The following is an 18,879-nucleotide window of genomic DNA, read 5'->3' as shown; positions in this document are numbered from 1 at the left end:
AAAAGCTTTAATGAGAAGCACCAAGAATCGGGACAATCTTTGGCACAGATCAACCTCTAAGCAACACTAGTGTTGCACCTTTCTGCTCACAACATCTCCCTCATACTTATCTTCATTGTCGGCTGGCTGCACACCCGAACACAAAACTCCTTATCGGCACAGGAGAACTCGGCTTGGAGGGTGACCTCGTGACACCCCAGCCTGGGAGCCTTGCTCTGCCTGAGCAAGATCCCAGCAAGCACTGTGGAGGGAGGGAGCAGATTCAGTTGGCTTCCTTTAGCGCACTAAATACAGCACAGACAGAACAGGCATCTGTGGCATTGTTCAGGTGAAACGTAACAAAGCATCTCTGATTTCAGTGTTTCCATTTTGGTTTGTGCCCTTAAGAGTCATGAGAGTGAAATTCCCTCTATGTTTGTCCAAAGTGCTTCCTGTTTTTATGTCTACCCTTCTGGCTTTGCTTTCTTTAGGGAGGGTAGTTTAAACTTCATGGGTAACTGTGGGCGCTAGTGCTGCTTTGTTGGTGGTCCCCATGCAGGGTGCTTTGCAGATCACGGGTGTCACAGCTACTACCTGTACCTGCCAGAGGCCTCTGCAGCTACACCAAGCACTTGCTTGGTCCCTTCCTGTACTGCAGAGGAAGGAAGTATTGGGCTGAAAACCAGTAAGGGCATACCACCACCAAAACTGTGAGTAAACATGTATCTCTGCTTGCTGGCAGGAATTTTAACCGCTAAGGCAAGGTAACTGCGGCATGTCTGGACACCATGAGCCAGCTAGCCACCATCACAGAATCCTAGAATCCTGGAATCACCTGAGTTGGAAGAGACCTTTTAGATCATGGATTCCAACCACAGCCTAACCCTGCCTAGTCCACCTCTAAATCCATCTAGGCAAGAGGAATGCATACACATATGTAATGGGTTCAGGAGGAGTGGACATCATCAAGTGATGGTACATTGTGTTAGGGACCTCTCCAGCAGGGCTGGTTGCTGTTTCTGGTATGGTGGGGACAGAGTCAAAGGGCTGCAGGGAAAGATGAGATTGTAGCACAATGTACCCCAATAAAAGGTGAAAAGAAAGCAAAAGTTCTCCAGGCTTTGTTTAAAAAAAACCCAGGGGTTCTTTGTGTACCTTGTTTTAAGCTGAAGCTGTGGTTTCCCAGAAATCAAGCTGTCTGGGACTTGACCTTTCTGCGTGGCTGTTTACCACATGGGCTTGTGATTGTAGTGGCTTCGCTGTTCCCCTGCTGCGGCTGGAAGCCAGCGCTGCAGCATCTCCACCTTTGCCTAGGAGGAGTCTGATGCCAGATTCCACGAGGGCATCGGTCACAAGCTGTAGCTTAGGCTTTAATACTCTCAGCAATAAGAACCATTACTGGGATCTCCCTGGGGAACTGTGCATTCCTCTTGTACGAACACTGTGTTCTTCTGATCTCACTCTCAGCGATCTCCTCACTAGGGCACTGCTCTGGGGAATCACACCTATCGACGTATATTTTCCACTTCCTTTCATTCCTGTGGTTTGGGCTTTTTTTCCTCCTTGTTACTCTTATTAAAATGTCTCTACTTCACTCTCGTTTTCCTTTAAATACTTGAATCATTAACAGCAGCAACGCACGGAAAGATTTCTGTGGATGTGAACTGTATTGGTGTTTGATGTGGCTTGTTGAGTAGGGAAGGGGGGTGGATGGGGAGTGACTTTATTCAGCAGCAGCTTTCTGGCACTTCCTTGGCTTCCTAGTTGCAAGGGGAGCTTTCAGCCAGCCTTCCCAGTGTTCCTGTCATCTTTAAATAAGTGTTTTCCAAATCTGTTCCGCAGGTGCCAACAAAAAAGCTGAAGAAATATGAGAAAGAGTACCAAACAATGCGAGAGAGTCAGCTCCAGCAGGAAGATCCTATGGACAGATACAAGGTACGGGAGATGCTCTGTGGGAACCCGATGCGTTGGCTGAATCCCACGGGGTGCGATCCGATTCCGGGGGTTAAGCAGAGGTGTGTGTACTGTGCTCACCTCTCACCTCTCTTGGGATATGCCAGTGCAGATCTTAGGGAATTTAAGTGACAAGGGAAACTCATCCCTTTCTTGGAGAAGCACTTGGAACACTTGGACCTGGTGGTGTTTCTCCCAGGAATATTTCAATGGCTGTTTGTAACTCACGAGACATCTGCGAGTAGCCACATATAATATTTTTCTTCTTTCAGTTTATATGTTTGTAGGTAACTCTCCTGCTGTTGCACTTTTACGTGAGATCTTCATGAGACGCAGAAAACAAAGGGTGATTCTCAGCTACAGACACAAAAAGGAGAAAATACACATTGTTCTAGCTCAAGCTGTGTGCAGTGGCATCCACAGAGACTTTGGGAAGATGAACTCTTCCTTGGCCGATATGATCCTTGTTATTCACCTGTTTATATTGAGTGTTAGTAGGTTTTTGTTAATATAATGCCTAGTGTGGTGGGACCCAGAGCTCCCCTGGGGTCCCAAGGCACTACAGCAATAGAGTTAATAGTGATAAAAAGCAGCAGAGAAATAAAGGTTCAGTTCTTAATATTTTGGCTTGATAGCTCACCAGAAGAGAGCAGCTTTTAAAGATTGGATCAGCATTGCTTACCTTTCCAATGTATTTGCTTTTATTGTTACTGCTACATTCTGTTGCCATCGAACTGTTGTGCCGTGGAGGCTTGGCCTCCCCCTCAGTGTTCAGGGTCTGTTTATTGCTTACTCTGGGTTGAAAAATCCAGTCAGATTAGGTGACACTGCCAGAGGCCAAACACTTTACTGCCCACTGCCCAGGTTACCTGGGACCTGACGTTGCTTACATATGTCCATACTGTTTTCCTGCTGTTCTTCATTGTGCCTTAGCATGTTAGGTGACACTGCAGTTGGTACGGGGTCTACAGGGTGCAACAGGCTGATGTGATCTGCAAATGCAGGAAAAGTGCAGCATGTTCAGAAACCCACAGAATGAAGGTCTGTAGTCACAGAGCATGCTGTGTTACGGCAACATGACATAGTTACAGGTAAAGACTAGGTAAAACTGACCTCTATTTTTTTTAATGTATTTACCTGTGAAAAAATATGGTTTGAGTGTAGTCCTTCTGATGTCAGAGGGTGTAGATTTTATTCTTTGTGAGAACTGGGGCTGCTGTCGCAGCCGAGAGCGAGTGTGACAAACCCCGACTTGCTGCTGATCACCTGTTTTTCCCGTGGTTCACTTGCAGTACTGTGGAATTTAAATAATACTTAGAAAACAAACAGGGCTCCTTTGAGGCTTTGTGGAAGTGTACTACCCAGTTAATCTTGGGCGGTGGATGTTGAAGAACATTATCCCCCAGCTGCAAATGAGGATATAAAAAGTTACTCTTTGGGCGCTGTCTATGTGAGTCACTGTCACACTCCGGATCACAGCCTGGGGTTTCAGCTTGCGCTTTTGCAGCTCACCATATGATTTAGTTTTGTTTTTTAATTAAGCCAGATTGGGTCTGATCCTCTTAGTGATGCTGTGATCAGCGAGTGTCCCCTAACTGGTTAGTTACACATTAAGTTCAAAGTTCAGATGCGTTCTTCAGCTGGCAGTGTCATGGAGGGATGCCTGTAAAGTGCTCACTGTTCCTTGTCTTGCCCGGTTGGTTTAATTACTGGCTCAGGATGAGGTTGGGAGGAATTGACATTTCAAGGGTGTTTCCAAAGGGAAACCCAAACTGCATGGAGCCTCTCGGGCAGAAAGCAGAGATCTGGCCTCACTTGTCCCCTAGATGGTCACCCTGCAGCCCGTGCGTTTAAACTTGCATTTCATTTTGGCAGCATCAGTGCTAGACTTTGCCCAGACAGGCTTTTGGTTTGGGAAGGGACCGAGTCAGCGCTGCTGGAAACCCCGCGTTGCGTCTAAGTGCATGGGCGCCGCAGGCTCCCATTGGGCCTTACGTCATTGTTGCTTCGGCAATGGCTCTTCCCAGAACAACACGAGCTTTTGGTTTACTGCCCAGGAAGGGTATGTTTCTTGGGTGGGACTGCTGGAGAGGAAATCCCTGTGGCATGTTAAGCCTTACAGGTGAAGATCAGTCTGGAGGTAGCTCCCAGTTGCAGTTGTTGGATGTTGTTTGCAGCTTGTTAACCATTGTTGTTGCTGGTAGAGATGTGTCAGGACCACAGGGACACTGGCGCTTCCCAGTTGCAGTGATGGACACCTCCTTGTCCTCACCTGGCCCTCAGGGGCTGGATGGACTGGTGAAGAGGTAGGAGACAGTGCACGGTGGAGCAACCGCACATGGGTCTGACTTTTGCCGGCAGCCAGGGTGCTCTAGCACCCAGGAAAGAGATGGTTCCTGCCTGTGGGCAGTAGGGTTCACCCAAGCGGGATGCTCCTCCTATCCTGCCCACCACAAGCTCTCTAGAGGCTCCAGAAAAGGGCTGGGTTTGCAACATCTGGCCAGCTGTTCACTGGGCACATTTCCCTGATGGGTTGAACTCAGCGTGCTTAAATAAGCTGTGTCACAGGAGCTCCTGCCCAGCTCCTGCTTTACGTGTTGGTTGGGATTTGACTTGGCAAAAGAACAGTATTAGAGTGCCATTATTTTTGATGTTTGCTTCCTTCTGTATTTACCAGTATTATTTAGGAAAAGGGTGTGTGTGTGTGTGGACACTTTATTTTCCATTGCTTACAACCAGTTACCATCCATGGGTCTTGTCAGATTTTTATTTTTTTTTAAAGGGAACAAAAGTAAATATGTTATAAATTGCTGTTTGTTGCTGAATTTCACTGTGTTTGGTCAAAATAAATTACAAACGGCCTATAGAAGCCAGGAATAAAAGCAAGTTGCATGTGCAGAAATAATAGCTACATAGTTTTTATTGATATTTTTCCATACGTTATGGGTTATTGCTGTGTTCAAGAACACCTCCTGTAACAGGAGTTTGGTTGACTTGATGAGAGATGGCTGAAGTTGAGCTTGGGACTCTGTGATTTAAAAGAAAGAGGATCTAACTGTACGAAGAAGGATGGAGTTTTGCAGGCAGCGGTTCTGAGAAGAGAAACACCTTTTCCTCCATGGATCTTTTGCGATGGAGAAGTTGTCTGCCTGAATAAATGTATAATTTGGTTATAAAAGCCTTTTTACATGCTTGGAAGTGGGAGCAAAAATAATACTCTGGTCGTTTTTACTCAGAGGCACAGTAACAGTCACGAGGAGGAACGTCGGAGAACTCTTGATGTAGATTGCTGGTTGGCCTTGGGTTTTGAAAAGAAAGCATGCTGGGGCACTTTTGGGAACATTTCTTCAGAGTCAAGAAAGGGAAAACACCTCCAGGAGCCTCTGTGTTGCTTTCCGTGAGAGGTTTTCCTGGGTAGCTTGCTGTCGCTTTTGGGTAGCTTTTGGGTTTCTAGACGGAGGTTCATGGAGATTTCCTTCAGAGCTCCTCTGCAATCAAGAGCCCTTCCCAAAGAGCTTAACAAAGTTTCCAGTCTGCTGACATCCAGGACAATGAATTTTAACTGGTGTTTTCCTTCCACTGCTGAGGGTCTGTTCATGCCCACAGATGTGGGGTTTGGGTGTTGGCTCATCAGAAACCACGACGGTGAATTGTTTAACAAGGTTTGGGACTCGTTACACCCTGATGGAGTGGCAGCACTGTGAGATGCGTCATCACCACTGGTCCTGCCAGGAGTCGCTCCTTGGCGTTGGCTGGAAGGGAGCAGCGGGGAGAGCTCAGCCTTTCGGTTATCCTGAGCTGAGGCTTGCCTGCTGTGTTCCAGTTTGCTGCTACCTTTCCATGCAGCACGTGGTGGGAGCTGGAGTATATTCTCTTTAAACCTCGGAACCGAAACCCGACTGAAAGCAGCAACTTTTTTTGTTTTGGCTTGTTTTTCTCTGTCTTTGTTGGTATTAAAAACTGTTTCATATCCTGTTCTCACTGTCTTTACGCCAATGGTTGAAAGCAGTATGTGGTCTGGGACTTTACAGGAGGTAAGTTTCTTCGTGTTTGTGTGTATCAGCAGTGTTTGTCCCTTTTTGGAAATGCACTATCCTCCTTTTAAAAGCGAACTGGGGTTCACCAGCTGCCTTTTGTAGCAGGAAGGAGGAATTTGGGAACAGGGAATCTCTTACTTTACCCACTGTAGAAACTGAGCGACGCCCGAAGAGAAGGAAATCGTTGAAATAGTAAGTTGTGCAGAGCAAAGGCAGGAAGCGGTCTGTTTACACCACGGATAACTCCCAGGGCTGAGTAGTTGGCTTACGCCAGGTTACAAAATTCTGTCTGTGGCGCGAGTCCCACTGCAACGACCCAGCTCCCATCCACTGGGCTTCATCCCGCTGCAAACGGTGTTTGAGAAAACCCTCGAAACACTTCGGAGCCATCAGAAGGAAATCGCTGGGGGCAAACAGCACCATTTGCTGCTCTCGTCATTACTGGGTAGCAATAGGTTTTAATTAGGCAGATTAAGAGTTTCCTCCTGAGGAAGGAGGCAGGTTTTCGCTGCTAGATCTAGGGGGGGAGGAGCTGGAAGAGGCAAACCATCTATTTGCACGTACCGCCCTGTGCGGAGCCGGCCTAAAGCCGGCCCTTTAAGAGACCTGCAGCTGGAAGTTAAAAGTATGGTGAACGAGATCAAAAAAGCTCTTAGCTATTGACTGGATGCCTGAGGTAAGAGATCTTTTCAACTTCCTAAAACCGGGCCGTGTAACTGCTAGTTGAGGAGGAGGATAGCGCATTTCCAACCACATAGCTTGCTTAGCCACTTGTCTGCAAATGCGAAGCAGGGACTTGAGACTTCACGTTGTGCGGCTTGCTTTGCGGACACCAAAGCTTGTTTTGGCAAAAAATAGCATAGCAAAAATGTTAAAGCAAAATTCTCTCTGGGTTGTTTTGTGGAAGTATTTTAAGAATTGGAGGATTCCTCCCTCTAAGGAACATCCCTATGAAAAGGTATTGGTGCTGCAGCACCTGGCAGCAATACCGTCCTGGTCTGGTCCCGGCTTTGAGGGAACTCAAGGCACTTTCTGACAGCCATGTCAATAAAAATCACCATTTCTGAGATGGTCTGAACAAAACACAGAAATGAAGACACATTAGAGCCCATTATTGTTGTTGTTCTTGTTTTTACTGTTGTTATTACTGACTGAAATTTGGTTTGACACCTCAAAGCAGATATTACCCCTACAGAAGGATTTTACTTGTAAAAGTTCCTAGTCTCAAGCAGAGTACAGTGCAATGAAACTAAGAAAGATCCCTGAAGTTACAGGCCCTTTAGTGATCATTATTTTAACTGTGTCAGAGCAAAAGTATTTTCCTTGCAGTCTCTGGAACAAAGCAAGTTATTTAAAGTGCAGTGTTTTGGAAGGGAAACAAACTTATTTTCCTGTACAGGGCAGGGCAGAATGTCATTGCACAATGGGGTCACATTAAGGAGAGAGCATTTGCAAAGGTTCTGCTTCCTGCCACAGAGGAAGCCCCTGCACAGAAGAGACCTTTTTTAGCATCCTCTTAGTGCCGTAGTTGTTCTTTTTTGTGTGTAATATGAGCACACAAAAATCATCTTGCCCCAGAAATGAAAATGCAGTTTCACGGTGGTGAGTTTGTAAAGAAGAAATGACCTGAGTGTAGCTGGCGAGTGGGAGGAAGCGAGGCCGAGTGGCTAATGGGCTTATGCTAAGACAGACCGTTTTGTAGGAAGGTGTTCACCCAGCAACCCTTGGAAATGCTTTGCTGCCTTAAGAGCCAAGATTATTTCCTTTCACCCATTTTTCTTGGGATATGTAACTTACTTTCCAAGGGAGCACAGCTCCTGTTTGAACTCTCAGCACGTTGGGTTGTTGACCCTCTACCCGTGAGCTTCTGTATGAACTTGGTGGTTTTCCTTGGGTTCCCAGCACACAGAGATTGCCTCTGCAGTCTCCTGTGGTATGAAGGGCACATGGCCATTGTGTAACCGAAGCCTGGCACATTTTTTGCTGTCTTAAAATCCGTGGGAGGTGGGCATCTCTCCATGCCCCTCCTGGCTGTGTTCTTCCCACGATGAAGATGGGGGTTTGACATGGACTACTGGAAGTCTGCTGACCCACAGACATCTTTTGAACATGGTTCTGTTTCTCAGCCCTAGAACCACAGTCACTGAAGCTGATTTTTTACAAGCCAGTAATTGCTCCTGTTTGTCCCTTGCTCCTGTACTTACCTCCCCATAGTTGTTTCCGCCAGCACGGATGGGTAGGGAGTGCAGTGCAACAAGGACCAGGGCCTTCAGTCTCCAAGTTGTGCACTTTGTGTTGCTGTGCATTGCCCACCAAGCAGGTCACGGGCCTGGGAGCAAGGTCCCCTCTCCATCTGGCACTTCACCTCAGCAGGTATCCTGTAGAACGGGCACTCTTGTCGCAGAGAAAGCGCGCAAATGGCGATACAGACGATGTGAGCTGTAGGGAGTCCCCAGCTGAGTGCTGTTCTTTTCTGGTTCTGCTGAAGATGGGAAGCTGGCACCACTTCATCTACAAAATGGACAGATTTTATGGATTCCTGCAGACAGAATTCCTTAAAATGGAGTAGGACAGCTTTTCGCTTTCAACTGGAAACGTTACTCTGTGTGTATCATCACTGATCCCTGCTCACTGCTGTGGGTGGGATTTTATCTGCCTATAACTTCTCTTGGTGATGAGCGAGCAAAATCTGAGTGCTTTTGTGGAGAGGACTGTGTTTACTTTTGACAGAGGAACCCTACAGTCGACGTGCCACTGGTGCGACACAAACAGAACCATTGGGATGTAAGTGGAATCGCTGCATTTGCATCGCTGGCTTAATTCACCGTCGTCTCCCAGAGCAGCAGTCCTGTCTTCATGTGCACTCTTGCCTTCTCGGTGTTCTATACACTCGGGATAACTGCTTATTGCTCTTTTGTATTGATTTGGATTAACTCCCTTTCCTGGTTGTTCCTTTCTTTCTGCAGAGGGAGAACCGCAGGCTCCAAGAAGCAAGCATGCGGCTGGAGCAGGAGAACGACGACCTTGCCCATGAGCTTGTAACAAGCAAAATTGCCTTACGGAACGACCTGGACCAGGTAACGCTAATGGAGATGGCGCCCGGCTCAGGCTTGGCGACACCAAGCTTAGCGGCCCTGCTTTGCGCGCAGGTGGAAGCGCGAAGGCAGCGTTGCACAGACAGTTATTTGTGCCTTTATTTTGCTGACAACCTCGTGCCTGGTCACAGTCAGGAAGACGGATTTCCACATGGTGTGTGAGTGTGGGCATTCCCAGCAGGGTCTTGCCAACACTGACTGCACCTTCCTGGTTGTGGATTGTTCCGTAACCTCTAGGCAGATAACAAAGAACAGACATTGACTTGGAAAAGGTATGGTGTGCTCCTCCAAAGACCGGTTTCAGGGGAAGCTGCCTTGCACAGTGTCTGCCACCATACATGGATCTGTTTTTCACAGCACAGCCAACAGAATGCAGAGAGAATGAAGTGGCGTGGCACCAAAAATTAGGAGGGCTCCTGGGTGTCTGGTGATATAACTGCTTTTGTTTCCAGTGCAGGCTGGAATGTGGAGGGCAGCAGCATTCAGGGCCCTTTATCTCAAAGTCTGTCAGAGAACTACACAGAATCACAGAATCTCTAGGTTGGAAAAGACCTTTGAGATCATTGAGTCCAACCATTCCTTTCCTGTGCTAACCCATATCCCTGAGCACCTCATTTACCCGTCTGTTAAACACACCCGGGGTCGGTGACTCAGCCCCTCCCTGGGCAGCCTGTTCCAGTGCCCGACAACCCTTTTGGGGAAGAACTTTTTCCTAATGTCTGATCTGACCCTGCCCTGGTGCAGCTTGAGCCCATTCTTCCTCGTTCTGGCACCTGGCTGAAGAGACCATCACCCACCTCTCTGCACCCTCCTGTCAGGTCAGTGTAGGCAGTCATAAGGTCTCCCCTCAGCCTCCTCTTCTCCAGACTGAACACCCCCAGCTCTCTCAGCCGCTCCTTGGAAGGTTTGCTCTCCAGCCCCTTCCCCAGCCTGGCTGCCCTTCCCTGAACACGTTCAACCCTCCTCTTTCTGGAATGTTTTCTGCAGTATTGATAAACTCCTTCACAGGTGTTTTTAAGGCACTGAATCCGGGGGCTATGCTACACTGTGCGTCATGATTAGCGCCTTGCTCAGTGAGGGCCATAGTGCCTTTTGTAACCTAAAATCTTCTCCTGCGAGGCCCTTTCAGGTTGAGTTCCCACAGTTCCCTGGCTTTATCGAACCTCATAACTGTAAATGTCACTGATGGCAGCTGTGCAGTTTGTATTTCTGCCTAATCAGATCCTTGATGGTTTGATCTGCTGACTTCGATCTAAAAACCCTTGAGCCATCTTGGTGAATGAACATGGCATATCTGTGCTTGGCCTGTGGGCAGTCCCGTGCCAAGGCCAAAAGCCATGTGCTGTGCACAAAGCAGTGTTATGTCTGCTGCTGCCCACATGTGGGTTTTTCCAAGCACATACCTTTGTCAGCCCCACTCCTGCCTCTGATGCCTTTCAGCTCCATGGAGCTTTAGCCCACCCCAGCTCAGCTCACGGGCACTGAAGGCAAAGCTTGCAGCTGCTGTGCTCATCTGCAAGGGCAGGTGATACCAGCCACCACTGGTAATACACATACCAGTCAGAGCCCAGTGTAACTGGGAAGCAGGGATCCTTTATTTCAGCGCCAGGTGCACAGGGCATCACCCTTCCCAAGGCACACCAAGCTGTAGGTGCAGCCTGTTCCTGCACAAGCATTGCACACATGTTCAGCTCATTTCTGGGAACTCTAATCCATATTCATAGCTGTTCCAGGAACTGGGGGTCCCACCTTCTTTCTTCCTTCTCTGGTGTTTCCACCTCTCAACTAATTTGAGTTGAGGGGTGCGTTCCTCATCCTTGTCTTCCTAGAGGGTCGCAGCTTCATCCCATCACACTCTACAGTTCTTTGAAGTTCATGGTTGGTCTGATCTCTGCAAGCACATCCATTCTTCCTTGCCTAGCAAGAACTCCACTTCTGCTTACCTACAAAGTGTCCTCCTCAAAGTCCTGTTTATCTACAGTGTCCTCCTCAGGGCCTTTCTTCTGCTAAACTAAAGGTCCCTATTCAGAGCTTTCTTGTTAGTGAGTTAATCAATTTAAGCATCTCTCTCTCAACGATGTGCTGCTGGCTTGGGGCTCTTGTTACATTCAGGCTACAGTTGGTTTCACAGAGGGCTTCGCATCCCTTCAAAAGGAGGAAAGAGCTGTAGTTCTTGGAAAGCGTACCTTAAACAGGTCTTTTGTCAATGTATATCCTTGTCATCACTGAGTTCTTTCGTTCCAAGATGTCAATCCCTTTCCCCCATACAGCCATGGACACAGTGCGGGAATCATGGAATTGCACAACGTGGGGGTTGGAAGGGACCTCGAAAGATCACCTAGTCCAACCCCCCTGCCAGGGCAGGATCACCCAGACTAAATCGCACATCCTCAGTCCATTTATTGAGGCTTGGTCCTGGCAGAGCTGCCTCTGCTACCTACCTAGGATCACCACGAACACCCTCGTTAGCTGTTATTAACACTGTGGCAGATGGATAAGCTAATGCCACTGGTAGAAAAACAAACTGCAGCTCGAGATAAATTCTGTACTGTTACTGCTGATCACAGTGCTGTTTCCCCTCCTTTATTATCAGCTAATGAAGCATTGTTTGACTGCAGCCGTTGCCCCTTCTAGCCCCCTGGTTGCCGGACAAAAGCAGCACTGCGATGCAGCGTGTATCTCTCAGCTGGGGAGATCATCAGAACATACCTGGAAATACAGAAATTGAGAACTAACTTTGTCCCCGGTGATCAGTGAGGAGGGTGCTCACAAAACCAAAGCATTCCCAGTACACATTCCAGTGTATTTCACTTGGCCCTTCGCAGGCAGGAGAACATTCATGTTCTCATCACGGAGTATGGAGTGTCTCCAGGTAATACCAACTTGTGCCGATAAACCATTTTACGTGGTGGCCCTCTGTGTCTCTTTTGCACTTGTCTCTGCTGTAGGGTACAGCACTACAATATCTGGTTTACCTGCTTATAGGTACAGAAATGGAACAAGTTACCTATGTAGAGAAGTTACCTTCTAGGAAAGAACAACCCCAGGGACCAGTGTATCACAGAATCACAATCCCGTCCTATGCTAAACCATATCCCTAAGTACCTCATCTACCCTTTTCTTAAACACATCCGGGGAAGGTGACTCAACCACCTCCCTGGGCAGCCTGTTCCAGGCCCCAACAACTCTTCCAGTAAAAATTTTTTTTCTAATATCCAATCTAAATCTGCCCTGGCACAGCTTCATGCCATTTTCCCTTGTCCTATCACCTGTCACCTGGCTGAAGAGACCATTGCCCACCTCTCTACAACCTCCCTTCAGGCAGTTGTAGGTGGTGATAAGGTCTCCCCTCAGCCTCCTCTTCTCCAGACTAAACATCCCAAGCTCCCTCAGCTGTTTTTCATAGGATTTGCCCTCCAGCCCCTTCCCCAGCCTGGTTGCACTTCTCTGGACTTGTTCAAGGACCTCAGTGTCCAATGTGTAGGTTGGAGACTGGGCTGTTGGAGAGCAGCGTAGGTGACAGGGACCTGGGGGTCCTGGGGGACAGCAGGATGCCCATGAGCCAGCAATGTGCCCTTGTGGCCAATAAGGCCCATGGCATCCTGGGGTGTATTAGAAGGGGTGTGGTTAGTAGGTCAAGAGAGGTCCTTCTCCCCATCTACTGTGTCCTGGTGAGACCACATGTTGAATACTGTGTCCAGTTCTGGGTTCCTCAGCTCAAGAAGGACACAGAACTCCTTGAAAGAGCCCAGCGCAGGGACACCAAGATGATGAAGGGAGTGGAAGAGCTTCCTTATGAGGAGAGGCTGAGGGAGCTGGGCTTCTTTAGCCTGGAGGAGACTGAGGGGTGACCTTATTAATGTCTATAAATACGTGAAGGGTGAGAGTCAGGAGGACAGAGCCAGGCTCTGCTCAGGGATGGCAGCGACAGGACAAGGGGCAGCGGGTGCCAGCTGGAGCAGAGGAAGTTCCATGGGAATGTCAGGAGGAACTTTTTCCCTGTGAGGGTGACAGAGCCCTGGGACAGGCTGCCCAGAGAGGTGGTGGAGTCTCCTTCTTCTCTGGAGACATTCAAACCTGCCTGGATGGGATCCTGTGCGATTTAGTCTGGGTGATCCTGCTCTGGCAGGAGGGTTGGACTGAACTAGATGACCTTTTGAGGTCCCTTCCAACTCCTGATGTGGTCTAGAACATGCTGCTCTTGTGTAGGTTTATGCACTTTGCAACAAAAATACTCCATGGCCTATTGTTTGTGTGAGGTTTGTATGGGGATGTGCTGCCTGTGCTCACTTGCTGTCTGGGAATGGGTAACGTTTGGCAAAAGGATCCTTTCTCACGGTGATTGGAACACAGTGAAATAACTTGGAAAACAGCCACATGCAAAGGGAATGGCATTTAAGCAGCAGATGAGGTGAGGCATCAGAGGGCAGGGAAGAGGAGTGCTTGTACCTGGCTCTGTAAGATTGGTGGTGTCTGGAGCAGTGCGTTTGCATACAGCTGACTCACAGCAGTGTTTCTAATTCTAGGCTGAAGACAAAGCAGATGTTTTGAACAAGGAGCTTCTCCTGACCAAACAGAAGCTAGTGGAGACTGAGGAAGAGAAGCGGAAGCAGGAAGAGGAAACTGCTCAGGTAAGGCATCCTCCAGCTCTTCCCAGGTAGCAAGCAGAAAGGTCTGCAGAAAAGCATGAATGCATTGCAGTCGTGGAAGGGCTTTTGTCTTCAAAATACAGTCGCAATTAAAAAACTTACAGAGCCAGGGTAATTATTTTTTTTAAAAGTACATTTTTCTGTGTGATCCTGAGCTCTGAATGTTCGTCTGTCCGTACCTTACCCTCTCCCCAGCATCATCATAAACATTGTTACTGCTGGGGGGGAGTGATTGCAACTAAGTAGACCTGATCTGACCTTTTATATCCTTTGACATGAGCTGGAGGAGTTGCTGCCTTAGAAGAGGCTACTCTGGATTCAGCTGCTGGTTCGCCTCAGTGAAGCTGGAACCAGCAGCAGAATGGAGTTGAGGGCTGGGAAAGTTTTGCTGGCTAGACCTGGCTTCATGCTCGTTTGCAAAATGTTTGATTGTGGGTTTTAGCCCTATGTACCTACCTAAGGTGCTGAGCACTGACGTGCCCACAACTACGTTTCAAAAGGCAATACCCTGACTTCTGTTTCTGCTGTCTGACAGCAGTGATTCCAGCAGTCAGATGGCAGTTTGGTGCGTGTCTCTACAGTGGAGGCTGTCAGGTTCTCTGCTCACTATAAACAAGGCAGCAGAGGCTTTTTTTCTGCTGCAAGGGCTCTTGAAACATAGTGGCCATGACGGTGGAGGAGTGAGTTTAGCCATGTTTTAACACAGCGCCACAGACCAGAATGGATTTTTGTGATGGAGATGTGATAGTGCCAAGTCTTCTCCCTGTTCCCTCTCCAAAAAACCCAAACCACCTGTCCTGGTTTTGGCTAGATAGAGCTAATTTCTTTCTAGCAGTGGGTGGGATGCTGTCTTTGGGAGTCGGGATGAGAGCAGTGCTGATCACACACTGATGGTTCAGTTGCTGCCCAGCAGTCAGGGACTTTTCAGTTGTTCATGCTCCCTGCTAATGAGAAAGGGGGGTGCCCAGGGGGTTGGGGAAGACACAGCCAGGACAGGTAGCCCAAACTGGCCAAAGAGGGTAATCCATGCAATTTTGTCATGCTCAGAATAACGGGGGGCCAGTGGGGGATGAGCAACCAGCTCCAGGACACAGTTATGTGATGGTCCGGTTTCGGGACAGCTCTGAACTGTGCTGTTCAGTGAGACACTGAATCACCAGTCTTGTACAGCCCTGTTATTATAGCTATCTCTCTGCTACCCCAGTAACCTGTCCTTATCCCAACACACGAGGTTTTGGTTTCTCTGTGTTTCTTTCCCCTCCCTTTCCCCCTCCCTCAATTCCACCCCCCATTTAACGAGTGAGTGGCCGCGTGGTGCCCGGCTCTTGTTTGGGGCAAATCCGCGGCACCACCTGCCCATCCCTGCCTGCTCCAGCAGCGTGCAGGAAGACAAACCCACCATCGGTAAAAGCCGCTAACTAGCAATTCCCATGGTTGGCGTTCACTGGGCCAACGCGGTGCTGCGCCACCGTTCAACGCAGAGAACAAGCGAGTGCCCTATGGAGAGCTCGCTGAGCCTCGATAGGCTGAATCGCAACATGGAATTCTTGGCTGTAACTGAACATGCTAAGTGTGTATCAAGCAAATCAGGCTCCATCTGAAGGGCTGGAATGTGGGAAGAGGCAGCAGAGGACTGCTAGAAACCCAGCAAGGCTTTGAGAAAACAGCCTGGGGAGGCATTTTGAGATCTGTCAGTGTGCTGTGTAACTTCTCTCCTTCGATTCCTAGCTGAAGGAAGTGTTCAGGAAGCAGCTAGAGAAGGCAGAATCCGAGATAAAGAAAACCACCGCCATCATTGCGGAGTACAAACAGGTACTGTGCTGGAGACACTGTCTTGCAGTTCATTTGTCAGCTTCTTTCAACCCGCTGTGAGCGCTGAATTCCCCGAGCTGCAGCCCTCATCTTTTGAACGAGACACGGTACAGTTCAGGCTTTCGGCCGGTGCTGTAATTCCTCACAGATCTTTCTGTGGTTTCCCAATCAAGATAGCCTCTTGATTTAGGGACTCAAGAATAACCCGTTGTTAAGCTGATTGTAGTGCTGTGGGGTGAATGCTGCTTTGCTCCACAGTGTAACACATGTAACGTAGCGTAAACATGACAAACCAGTTAATCCCTGAAGTGATCTCCGTGTCCAGGCTCTGTACCAGAGACTGACTTTGCTTTGCAGTCTCAGCAGCAGTGGATTTGTTAAGGGGGAGCCCATATACCTGAGTGAGGCCAGGTTTAAGACATACTGGCCAAATAAAAATCACTGTTAAAAAGCGCAAGTTATATTCTAGTAAACTAAACTGCAGCTAAGAGACTGCTTTCTCTGCTCCAGATTTGTTCCCAGCTGAGTACCAGGCTGGAGAAACAACAAGCAGCCAGTAAAGATGAACTGGAAGTTGTGAAGGTGAGTAAGAAACGTCCCATACATTGAGGCATCAAACGTGAGTGTTGCTAAACGTCGGGGGTACAGAACAGAACAGGGATTGAGGTTTAATGGGACAGTGGTATGCACCCAGCTGTGCTGAAACACACACACATACACACAGTGCATTTTCCATCTGATGTATACAAGAGAGGGGTTGTTTCCTTTATCTTTCATCAGACAGGGTGGGATGATGAAGGGCCTGGAGCATCTCCCTTATGAGGAAAGGCTGAGTGACCTGGGGCTGTTCAGCCTGGAGAAAAGAAGCCAGAGAGGGGGTCTGATCAGTGTTTATCAATATCTGAAGGGTGGGACACAGGGGGACATGGCCAGCCTCTTCTCAGTGTCTGTGGGGACAGGACAAGGGGTGATGGCCTCAAGTTGGAGCACAGGGAGTTCTACACCAATATGTGGAAAAACTTCTCGGTGAGGGTGAGGGAGCCCTGGGAGAGGCTGCCCAGGGGGGTGTGGAGTCTCCTTCTCTGGAGATATTCCAGACCCGTCAGGACGCCTCCCTGTGCGACCTGTCCTAGGGACCCTGCTTTGGCAGGGGGGTTGGACTCCATGATCTCTGGCACTCCCTTCGAACCCCTACAGTCCTGTAAATCCGTGACTCAAACTGAAATGCTTTTATAGTACTGTCCTGGTTTTGGTCAGGATGGAGTTAACTTCATTTGTAGGAGCGGATGGAATGCTGTGTTTGAGAGTTAAAATGAAAGCAGTGCTGATAACACCCTGATGTTGTTAGTTGCTGTCAGACAGTCAAGGACTTTTTCAGTTCTTCATATTTCTCTATTCATGAGAAAGGAGGGACAAAGTCAGGACAGGTGACCTAACTGACCAAAGAGAGTATTCCATGCCAATTACATCCTGCCCAGGATATTGGGGGGCTGATGGGAGGAGGAGCAGGGGCGGCTCCGGGACGCACGGTTTTCGGGGGACGGTCGGGCTCCGGGGCGGCTCTGGGTGGCACGGCCTGAGCTGTGGGTTCGGTGAGAAACTGCATTGTGTATCAACAGTTTCATATATTTTTTGCTCTGAAGTCCTATTAGCATTGTTATATTGTATCTTTCTGTTATCTTAGTAAACTATCCTTATCCCAACCCACAGGCCTTTTAGTTTCTTGGTTTTAGGGTTATTTGCCCCTTCCTTTTCGCGTCCCTTGCCTCTCACCCCCCCCCCCCCCCCTTCCCCCTTCCCCTGCTCTTTTCCTTTAAGGAGCGGACAGCTGCATGGATCTCGGCTCTCAGCCGGGGTAAAACCACAACAAGTACCCAGCTTTTCTTTTTAACTCTTGAAATGTATACTTTTGACAAAAATGTAGAGGCAGTATTTACTTCGATGTTTTAACTAAATGGAAGAAAAAGGAGGGATGTGGGGAAGGCTCTCTAGAAGAGGAAACATGTTGCTTTCCTGTGTGCGTGGTGGAGGATCAGGCACTGATGCATCTGGGTTTCTGTAGTTTAAGAGTTGGTTTAAGTAATTGGCACAGCTTGGGCCATCCCCAGAATTTCCACAGCGGTTCCTCTCCTTTCTCTAAACCCTCGGAGCAGGAACATCAGCACTGGAGGTAAACGTGTCCTACAAGCAGTTATTCTACCCCTCTGCTTTGTCCCTAATGAGTAGGCAGAATTGTTTCCCCTCTACTATAGCTTCTAAATGTTTCTTTAGTACTCAAGCTGAACCTGATCTCTTGCTTTTTAGTGACTTTTTTATGATATTGATAAAGTAATTCTAGGATTGGTGTTCCTGTAATCTGCCGGAATGGTTCCATTTCCCAATTCAGTTTGTGTGAGCCAGGCCAGGCGTGCCACATCTTCAGCCACGAGCAGCGGGTTCACCTCTCCAGCTGGCACGAGACCCTCACTGTTGTGCGTCAGGGCAGTGTTGGCCCTTGTGGTTTGCCCTTTCTTCTGGAAACAGGGAAAAGCTACCTTTAAAAGCTGTCTTTAGAGTATCAAAACCCGTATCCATTTGGTCAAGTGCTTGTATAGAAGGCAAAAAGTCCCTGGAGTGTAATTCACTCTTCTGGATGGTGCTGGCATGACTACTGCAACATGCAGCAAAGCTTTGGTGACAAGAGGGCTCAGGTGGTTCTGGTCTCGGAGCAACGGCTCTGTGCTTCAAAAGAGCTCACCAAGCAGATTTTAGGAATGTTTATAGTGGTTAATATACCCTGGAAATCATCCCTTCACTTCTCAAATTCTCCTCATGGCACATAGGAAAGCTGCAGTACTAACTGGCTTGAGCTTACTGACCGACAGGTGATCTGACACAGAAACGGCTCTTCAGGGGGCAGAGCAGCTCCCATATCATGGATTTAACAGGAGCTTTCTGTGTGTTTCAGGGTAAAGTGATGGCCTGCAAACACTGCAGTGAGATTTTCAGTAAAGAGGGGGCGCTGAAGCTGCCTGCTGTAAGCACGGAGAATAAAGGCATAGAAACAGATGATGAGAAGGATGCACTGAAGAAGCAGCTGAGAGAGATGGAGCTGGAACTTGCACAGACCAAACTGCAGCTTGTGGAAGCCAAGTGCAAAATTCAGGTACGTGGAATCCGAGTCCAGCAGGGCAGCTTCCTTAACCTCATAGTGCTCAGTCCAAAATAATTCTGAACCAGGGGAAAAATTGGTCCAAAAGGGAGCATGTACCCGTACTGCCGTGTATCTGCGAACTTCAGAACAAGTTTCTATCGTGAAAGAGAAAACAAGGAGGTTCATTTGTGTATTTAAATATCTTCTGCCACTCCTGCAAT

The 18,879-nt window shown here is 48.4% G+C and overlaps 1 protein-coding gene across 5 annotated transcripts in view; it reads left to right on the top strand.

The window, feature by feature from the left end:
* RABGAP1L (RAB GTPase activating protein 1 like) overlaps positions 1-18,879 on the top strand; it is a gene marked incomplete at its 5' end in the record, with an annotated part of 256,452 nt that overhangs the window by 235,252 nt on the left and 2,321 nt on the right. For 4 of the 5 annotated variants that reach the window (XM_084266225.1, XM_084266226.1, XM_084266229.1 and 1 more), the window contains 6 exons: positions 1,822-1,914; positions 8,936-9,046; positions 13,591-13,695; positions 15,442-15,525; positions 16,036-16,107; positions 18,473-18,670. In XM_084266225.1, coding sequence (XP_084122351.1) covers positions 1,822-1,914; positions 8,936-9,046; positions 13,591-13,695; positions 15,442-15,525; positions 16,036-16,107; positions 18,473-18,670 — 663 coding nt within the window. The remainder of the gene's footprint in view (positions 1-1,821; positions 1,915-8,935; positions 9,047-13,590; positions 13,696-15,441; positions 15,526-16,035; positions 16,108-18,472; positions 18,671-18,879) is intronic. The other variant, XM_084266228.1, reaches the window with a different exon arrangement.

The sequence above is a fragment of the Gallinula chloropus genome (genome assembly GCF_964237585.1).
Source record: "Gallinula chloropus genome assembly, chromosome: 6".
Taxonomy (NCBI): Eukaryota; Metazoa; Chordata; class Aves; order Gruiformes; family Rallidae; genus Gallinula; species Gallinula chloropus.
This window is presented reverse-complemented; position numbering and strand designations above follow the sequence as displayed.